The sequence below is a fragment of the Chelmon rostratus genome, chromosome 20 (assembly GCF_017976325.1).
Source record: "Chelmon rostratus isolate fCheRos1 chromosome 20, fCheRos1.pri, whole genome shotgun sequence".
NCBI classification, from domain to species: domain Eukaryota; kingdom Metazoa; phylum Chordata; class Actinopteri; order Chaetodontiformes; family Chaetodontidae; genus Chelmon; species Chelmon rostratus.
This window is the reverse complement of record NC_055677.1, coordinates 14,427,904-14,437,641: the sequence shown is the minus strand read 5'-3', so window position 1 is coordinate 14,437,641 and position 9,738 is coordinate 14,427,904. Positions and strand designations below refer to the sequence as shown.

Here is a 9,738-nt window from a genome sequence, read left to right as displayed (position 1 = left end):
CATAAATGAAGCGAATGTATGAGGAAACTCCTGTAATAGACGTACCGCTATTGTAAATATATGAGAGAAACCTGCAAAGCAAAATCGTTAGCACAACACTGTCAGTAACTTATAAAGACTCTACATATTTATGTATTGTTCTGGTATCAAAACAGTTTGGAGAAATAGAGGCAATGTCACGAATTTGAGACTGTGTCTCCTGTGTGTTAGCGAAGCCGGAAGTGAACCGGGGTGAATGCTCTCGCTTCCTCTGTGTACTTCTGGCCGTCTGCAACAACAGCAGCATCAGACAAGAGAAAACCTAATGATGGAGGAATTTGAAGGTGAGAATTTGCCGGCGTTTATTTCTGCTGTGCAGCAGTATTGTCTGCTTCACAACTTCTGCGTATTTATCCTGCCATACTGGCGCATTCATTACTGCTTTAGCCAACCGGTTTTTGTTAGCGACCCCCTTTTTGGTGTTTTGTTTAGTAACGATAGGTAACGTCAGGGCCATGGATGAAGCTAGCTACTAACTGTCTCTGTATGGGTGTGATCCCTACGTTAGCCACATAAGCTATGTAGTGTTAGCATGCGGCTAACAAATGAACCTCGACATGAATTAGCTAAACCAAAGTGTTGCAAGGAACCATTAGACGTTAATTGTTTTGAGTCGTGCCTACCGTGATACTAAGGACACGAATATTTCAACATGTTTGAATCTGTAACGGAAACGTAGCTAATATAATAGCTACTTCCTGACTTAACTCCAGTCAGTTTTTAAGCATTTGGGAATTATTGGTGGAATGAAATCCGTATAAAATTAACTAATTAAGGCAACAATTTGTGACATTGTTTTTATCAAAGTCAAAGGCAGGTCCGTTTCTGTCCTCCATGACATTTAACCCCCTTCGCTTCAGTCAGGATGTAATCTCTCATTCTTGCAGACCAAGATGCTCCTTCTGTTGAGGATCTGATTCAATGCCACACCTGTAAAAGAAGTTTCTTCCCAAAAGTCCTGGTAAAAATACACACTCCTCAGTCATTTCTAACACACTTTAATTGAGACAGAATGTGATATACTCTTATATAGGCACATTTTAAAGATGATGCATTTGATTTGATCAATAGTTTTTGCTAAAATGATGACTTAATTGTCACAAGCATGCACTAAGACTTGCAGGGGTTGCTGTGGGGACAATATGTTCCACAGCTTGTATCAGCTGACACAATATCAGCTGTTTGGATGTGTCATGGGCTACAATGCCAGTGGAAGAGCTCTTTGTAGGAAGAGTTTTCCCAAAGTAGTAGTGTTATCTGTTAAAGTGAATGTAAAATATTTTAGACTACTTTATTTAAAACCCTGACTGAGTACCTGCTGTAGTGCTGATATGTATTATCAAATATAAATCCAGAGTGCAGATTGTAGATAATGGTTGCTATGTGATGGAATTTGCTACCAAGGGATGGGTTTGGGCATTTAAAGCTATTTCAAAGAAGCCACTTTTAACACCAAGATGTGCACACTATTAACTTACAACATGTATTTTTAATTTACCGATCATTATGTAAAGCATGTGGTTGTCTATATAGTAGTTGTGCATATATATAAACATGATTATGATTTATTGCAACCACTGTATTTGCTGTCATCATAACTCCACCATGTTAACATAACGAAGACTTAATGCAGAGTTGTGTTTTTCCCACACCAAAGCTACAATGATTTCAATAATTGGAACATATTGTTTCCCAGTAATGCAGATACACAAATGCTTTTATATAAGCACTCAGCCTCATTAGCCGACAGGCTACATTAGCTACATTGATGCATGATGCATTTTCCCATTGTTTTGTTGCTGTGTGTGTATTTATGTAGTGATGTGTGTTTGTGTTTAGGTTAGGAGGCTTGAAACACTTGGACGCAACATTCAGTACATTACTGATGTTGTTAATGTTGCGCAAACAATTTTGTAGTTAGTTTTCATTTGAAAGAAGTGTTTGCATTCTTTACTTTGCAGCAGCAGTCACAGAAATGATATGTTGTCATGCTTTTTGGTTCTTTCAAGAACAAAAGTTTGGAAATGTGATTGAAACAAAATCACAGCCACAATAAGAGCAATAGGATGAGTGTCTTAGGTATAATGATTTGTAGTTATTGTGCTTTGTGCATCTTTTTTCCTTCTACAGGATAAGCATGCTAAAATCTGTCAAAAGTCAGCGACCAAAAAGAGGAGGGTTTTTGACTCCAGCAGACAGAGAGCTGAGGGCACAGACATCCCCACACTCAAACCTGTCAAACCAAAGGTAAGACTGCACTGTGGGAGGAGGATGGAAATCCAACACAAAATTCCAAGAGAGTTCAATTTCATTTATATTAAGAACAGAAAGGCTCAGATGTACATATCAGTCTGGAAACTGTTGGAAATTTAGGATGAATTTCACATGTTATTCAAAACATTGTTGTCATTAAACTGTTTTACATTATTACGGTATTTTTCATCTACTTTCATGCTAAGAAAATGGCCTGCCTAGCTTCAATTTGAAGCCATCCATCAATTCACGTAGCCACTGTACATATTTACCATACGAGATCTAGAGTAATGGTTGGACATAGTTTAGATATAAATATTCCATTTTACACTTGAAGAGGCTGTAGGTTGTAAGGCCACACAGCGCAAAGCAGCAGAGCTACTGTCATATTTATAGCCTTCTTTATCCACGCTCATCTGAACAATTGCTATAATTACATTCATCTTAGGTCACTGGAACCCAGAAGAGAATCGGCTGTTAAATACTCAAGCCTATGATCATTACTGTGGTGAACAGCTCCTGTTTTAATCTTGGCTGTTCATTTAGGACATTTAGTGTTCTGTGCTAGCAGGTTATTTTCAAATCTAAATCACTTTTAATTGTATTGCAGTCACAAAGTTCATCTTCTACTGAGAAAGTAAGTTGGTTTGTCTTTTTTTCCATTTGTCCTGTCCTTCTGTATACATGATTTTCAGTAGCACAGTTAGTCCACGGAGCACCAAAAGGCACTTCTGGCTGTATAAATGCTGATTTCTCTGCTTTGAATCATTGCCTTAAACCCATGGAAGTGTGTCAACTAACACTGCTGGTGGTATTACTTTAAAAACACTAAAGCTGCGGTATCTTCCCTACCTTCCTACAGTCTACAACTGACAATATTCAGATGTATCCTATTATATTTTAATTTTCTTTAACCATTACTCTCCTGACAGTCTTACCTCTATCTTCTCAAGCTGCACTAATTCTCTTACTCTTTGACAACTCACCTTGAAAATGCTGCTTTGTTTATGGAACTATCGTCATAGAATTGTCTCACAGCAATTGAGGCCACTCTGAGTAACCAAGACTCAGTTTGACAGCTGTTGCCTGGCAATTCTTAAAATGTCAACTCAGAAAAAATACATGTGTTCTTTCTGTTGACTTGGTATCAACTAAGTGCTACACGCTCAATTTGTCCTCCCACTGGAGGCGTGAACAGGATTCACCTCCAGTTTTTTTTGTGATTCTCTCTGTATCTCATCGCTGGCAATTTGGAAGTCCTTAATAAGGAGCCGAAAATTACATGTGAATGTCAGTTGAGCTGTCAGTATGTAAGATTGCATTGAAATGGATCGTGCAGTCTGGGTCTTCAAGAATTCAGAATATAATGTAAGTAGTGTGTAGTCTGTGTTTGTCAGACAAACACGCTTCATGAGCATGAAGACTGTAACCGTATAGGGGGAAGTAAGAAGTCAGCAGGGCTATCATGTAGCCAGAGAAGCAGCTCAGAGGACACACAGTGAACTAATTCTGTCAGAAATCATCAGCTGTGATGAGACACACAATGCTACTATGGAAAGACTGGGATTTTTTTTTTTATAATTTCTTTAAACATGTTTTGGCTGAATAGAAGTTAAGTTCATTAACTATGAGAGTTGTGAGGAAGCGTGTTGTTGAGAGCTGCATTCAGTAAAACCATAACTTCAATTAGAGGAATTTCCAGGTCTAAATAAGAAGACGATCATTACAGACACAGAGAGGGAGAGGAAGTGGCCTTATTCTCAAAACATCCAATTAGCTATTAAATAATGAGGACACACACAGTTCAAGTAATGACAGCACATCAGAATGGTAGCGATGAGGTTTACCATTATAGCAGCACCAGCTGTCCAAGATAAAGTCCTAGATGGTGGATAAAAGACAAACAAACAAACTAACAGGCTTTTGTAACAGAGCATCTCCCCTGTCTTTCCTCCTGCCAGCCAGAACCCCCTAAGAAGCAATCCAACTGGCGCAAGAAACACGATGACTTCATTGCCACCATCCGGGCTGCCAAGGTGCTCACTCAGGTCATGAAGGATGGGGGACCATTGCCCCCACCGCCTCCTCCCACTTATGACCCAGGTAATGCGTAGTGAAATTAAGAAGGAAAAACTGTTATTGTATCATTGTAACTGTTAAGAAACTTTACTTTTTCACACAGTAAACTAAATGAAAGTAGAAAACATTACTGAAAAAATAGAAATGGGGTTCACCTCGGAATATGTCATCCCAGTAATGTATTGAGTTTTACTGTTACAAGCAAAGCAAAGAAAAATGTAAGTAGTCAAGGTCAAATCTTCCTCGTGTAGTAGGATTTTTGTCGCTGTAGTAGTTTGACAATAGATGCAGTTCCAGGTGTATTTTCTCACCACCTGTTTTGTCTTTAGACTATGTCCAGTGCCCCTACTGTCAGCGGAGGTTCAACGAGAATGCTGCTGACAGACACATCAAGTTCTGCCAGGAGCAGGCGGCACGAATGCCCAACAAGGGCAAGTTAGGAGACGTGAAGAAGACTCCTGCTCGCACACAGGTACACTCATGCACAGACTGCACCAGCGACTGTGTGTACGAACAGATCATGCCTGTTTTTGTTGGAAAATATTGTTTGACTTGAATTTTCTAAATTTGTGAGGTTCATTTCTCATTGTAAATTTATTTTTTTTTAGTATGAACAAATTCTTTATGATACATGGAGTACGTGCGCACACAATTAAGTTGTTGCTCACAGCTTTCCTCTCATAATGAAAACCTACAGTGTTCGTAATGATGAGTGTATGTGTAGATGTGTAGCTGCACAGCCGCTCTTGGCCAGGCAATTCTTAATTCTGCTTTTGCCTTTTATTTATGATAAAGAAGGGTTGTTTATAAATCCACAACAGTTCCTTGTCTGTTATTACCATGGTGAGACACCCCCTTTGCAGCAGGCGTAGAATTTCCACTGTCACTTAGCAACAGTGATGGCACATGACTGGGGAGTTAATTTGGCAGGCAATAAAAACAGCAGGGTACAAAGCATTTTGGTTAAGAGCTCTGATTTTTTCATTGTGATTAAAAAATGTTTTCTGTTGATCGTTAGTGAGCCACAGTGGAGTACATTTTTTTGGATTTTTTATATATATTAATGTCTCAGATTGTCTTCCTCACAGTGCATATTCACATATTTGAAGGTATCACAGTGCATAACAAATATTCAAACACATACAGCCACCAACCATAGTTGTTAATGCTTTGCATCCCATGACAATAGCTGTTGTTTTGTGTTACAGTATGTTCTCACTCTGTCTCTTTCTGGCTTCAGTACAAGCCTCCTGCTTCAGTAAAGAAGACCAACTCTCCTGCTGCGTCAACCACCCCTTCAGCCTCCTCTCGCTTACCCCAGAGATCAGGCCTCGGACAGCCCAGTGGTAAGGGTACAGCTGTGCTGATCGTGCCTGACAGGGTGTTGTATTCACATCTGACAGCTGTTTATTTCTATCTATTTTTTTTTCTATAAGATGCACATGTTCCTCCATTACTCTCACATTTGTTTTTTGCCTCCTCTCCCCCTCTCGCCTTCTCTCTCTCTCTCTCTCTGTCTCGCTCTCTCTCTCTCATTGTAGGAATCCCATCTAGTAAGAGCTCGTCTGCAGGTTCAATTAGGACTAATCCTTCCGGCCTCACAAGCCCTCCTTCAGGGTCAGTGCACATACACAACACACACAAACACACTGCACTGCAAGACAACCGCACAAACAAGTCATAGCCATTGTTCTTTACTTGTTTAGAAGATACTGATGTCCAAGGGGTATATTTACCTTTTCTTCTTTTACTACGGATTATCTATTTCAGTTTGAAGCAATTTGCTGCACATGCACGTTATTGAAGAAAGCTTAAATTTCTTAATCCACTGTAGTGAATAATTAGGATCTAATGATTAAATTTCAAAGTACTACTAACTATATATTATGAGAAAAAATGTATATTAATATAGTTTCCCCATATGTTGTTTCTGTGTTTCTTGTATTCACTGGCAGCAACTTAAGTGATGGCATCATAAGCATAACATGTCACATTTGTAAATGATATTATAGGTTAGTGGCAGCTCACATGTGAGTTTAGAACCTCTGTCTCTACAAACCAGTCTCTTCAAGCAGTTTGCAGTCGGCTCACCCTTGTCTTCTTGTCTTGTCTTCCCTTCATGTTTTTCCTCTCAGGGTGGGAAGTAAGACCCGAGCGATGAGCTCTGGCTCCGTGAGGAACACTCAGTCTGGAACAGCTCTCAACAAGAAGAAAGTAGACACCTACATATCAAGGTGAGCCAGTTCAATTAAACATTTGGTAAAAAAAAAAAAAAAAAAAGTCCTGGAAGAATGAATAAAAAAACACAACAATGCAACCACCATACAGTCTTGCTTAACTATTCTGACCTCTTGTGGTGAGTTGATGTATTACATACAGCTGAAGCGTATATAATAGTGTACACGTTTTAAAAAGTACTTTATTGTGATGTAGTTTGCCTTAGTTATGATCAGTTCTTATGTGCATGTTCTAGCAGAATGATGCCTTAAACAAAATAAATTATAATGCTTGTATAATTACTGTGTGAAACATTATACAAGCTGCACAGCTCTAGGATCTAATCACGTAGATACATGAAATGCCTTTTTTTAATATAAAACTAACTCAATGAGCCTTCAGTCGACCTTAATTGAATACATAACTTTATGACAACACAAATCTGACATCAGAGAAGATATCGGTACAGTTTGTATACATTCACGCAGCCAAGCACCAAAAGCTTAAACATCACTGCATTTGCTCAGCTTTATACAGTAAGTCATATCATGTAAAATCACACCGCCTGGGAGGAGGCAAGAAAATGTGGTGGTTGGTTTTCATTCAGTATTGTCAAGGGACTCCCTAACATCTCCAAGGTGATCTTATCTTTAATCCGAGCACCTGTGCCTCGCAACAAAAAACATAGCACATGTGAAGGCCCAGGAGGCCTCACAGGTTAATTGTCACTGCAGTGCACCTTGTAGGAAAATGTTTTATCAACAAATTGACATCACAACACTAAAAACCTAACTACATCTATTTTGAATTTCAATTTGTTTTTTTTTTTGTAGTTGCATCACCATCTATCTCATATTGACTTAGATATGATACTTAGAGTATCTTAAAATCCTTACAGTAATGAAACTTTTAATATTATCAACAGTATCACCTAAAGTGTCATTAATAACAACTTTATGCGCATATTTTCTAACCGTGCTGCTCGGTCAACTTTGTTAAATTTCTCAGGAACGATGTCGATGGCATGAACGAAGTTGGCAACGGTGGGATGAAGAGCAGGTTCTGCCATGCTTGTGGGACCAAGTACCCTGTTGAATCCGCCAAATTCTGCTGCGAGTGTGGGGTCAGGAGGATGTGCATCTGATGGAGGTCAGAAGAAGGGGAAACTAGAGGAACATAGGGATGCACCGGTACTCAAACTAGCATCTGAGGGTTTCACAAGGCTAATAATCGTAAAGAATCAAATCCGTCTGTATTGTCACTCTTGGGTCTAATTTCACGGCAGTGGGGTGGTGTAATCTGCAGACAACCCTACGGCGCTGTGTTTTCTCTCTAAATGCTGTTTAGTTTTTATGGAATTCGCTGGTCCCTTCCACTCCATGGACCAAGATACCGGTAAGGTAAATCCAAATCAAGCTATTAGGACGAGCAGCTAGCATGGGTAGGTGATATCATATTTTTCATGCAGTCTCACTGGATACTGAACAATTCCTGAGTAGCCATTTTTATAGTACAAATACAACAACCATAATTTACAATAAATTTAGCATTTAGGCACTATGGATCTCTGATCTGGCTTAAAGTTCTGTTAAATCATATTAAGGTTTGTGATATCAGTAACCGATATGGCTGACGCAGGAACAACCCACGCAGCTCATTAGCTTTTAATTAGCTTCCCTCTTACTGCTGGATTTCCCCACAACATCGCTGCCTTTCCCACCAGCTCATAACCATGAGCATTATTGCCGTGAAATTAGAGTCTGTATTATTGCAAAAACTCAATTTTATTGTCACCGGGCAATAACCAATAATAATTACCCCACAGAGCAGAGTCAATATCAGCAACTGAAAGCTATTGGTGCACCTTTAGAAGAGGTTAGGAAAAATATGAGTACAAGAGGAAGTAACAGCTCAGAAGTGGGTTGTAAAATGAGTAAAATAAGGTGAAGGAAAAGTGTGGGGTGACTCATTAGAGGTGCGTGTGATGGCCCCTGTATCAGTCTCCAGTCAGCCGTGACCTGAAACGCGTTCCTTAATCCCGTTTGCCTCCGCTTCCTCACAAAGAGAATATGTTCCCTGTTGAAGTGCAATATGAATTGACTACTGAAGAAAACAATGTGGTTTTTAAAGGAAATGTGGAATTTTGGAAAGAGGTCCTCCTGTCTTGATCAGAACCAGTCCAAAAACGAACTAACTGTCTAAAGGTCAGTGCTTTCTTTAAGGTCACTTTTCAGGCAAAGTTTGTTCCCATCACAGGCCTGACGTTTCTAGACAAATGTAGCATTTCCTCAAACCCCTTTAATCCACCTTATTTTATACAGTGTAATGAGTTATTTATTTTCTTATTCCCTTTCATATTTACTGAATGAACAATGACCGCACCTTTTTTGTTAATGCTCTACAGAATTGAAATGTGTTTTTATTTGGATTTGTATGAAACCTAAATCACCTGGATGTGTTGCAGTTGCTTTTTGCTCGACAGTATTTCTATTGAATATGTATTCAATGCATTAAGGTATTTAAAGTCAAGACTACAGTAACACTACAGTCATTTTAAATGCTCTGATCTCTCCGCTTCACATAACAGACACTATTTATGACCCAGGTGGGACACTAAGATGGGAAAGTCTCTACTTAAGGTGCATAGTTACAGTGAGTAAGTATGTTAATCTTTGAGTTCTTTGAGGAGCATGGCATTTGTTCCAAGGTCAAAGAAGCAAACTATATTTATGTTACATGAGGAGAAGTGTTGAAGCAGACTGGACAAGTGTGTTTTCCTGTTCTGATAACAGCAGTTGTTAGCCTGGAAGTGATTGTGCACTTAATGCCATGTATATCCACCATCAATAAATTTCTATGAAGACATCTGTGATGGAGTTGTGAGAGTGTCTGTTGATGAGAGAGGAAGTAGAAAACATTATTGTTCCATAATACTGTCAATCATTGAGGATATGGAGTACAAATTAACACCTTTACTTTGTTTTAGATATAAATATATTTGGAATACATACGCCATAGGTCAGAGACACTATTATTTGCTTATGTGCTTAAAAACAAGTATTTTACAAAAGGAAATTAGCTACACGTTATTCCCTGACAGGAAGGGGCACAGGCTGCATGCTTCTTTTTTGCATTTCTGGTACACTAAGC

The 9,738-nt window shown here is 39.0% G+C and overlaps 1 protein-coding gene across 2 annotated transcripts; it reads left to right on the top strand.

Moving 5' to 3' along the window:
* The first annotated feature begins 273 nt into the window (after nucleotides 1-273).
* Nucleotides 274-9,454, top strand: zc2hc1a (zinc finger, C2HC-type containing 1A). Of its 2 annotated transcripts, XM_041961086.1 has the most exons (10): nucleotides 274-323; nucleotides 927-1,000; nucleotides 2,170-2,286; nucleotides 2,903-2,929; nucleotides 4,254-4,395; nucleotides 4,701-4,843; nucleotides 5,612-5,717; nucleotides 5,913-5,988; nucleotides 6,507-6,605; nucleotides 7,597-9,454. In XM_041961086.1, the coding sequence occupies exons 1-10, from the start codon at nucleotides 305-307 to the stop codon at nucleotides 7,730-7,732; spliced, it is 939 nt and encodes a 312-aa protein (XP_041817020.1). In that variant the 5' UTR covers nucleotides 274-304; the 3' UTR covers nucleotides 7,733-9,454. The 2 variants fall into 2 exon arrangements, with proteins under 2 accessions (XP_041817020.1, XP_041817021.1); XM_041961087.1 differs by lacking the exon at nucleotides 2,903-2,929.
* Nucleotides 9,455-9,738: the final 284 nt, after the last annotated feature.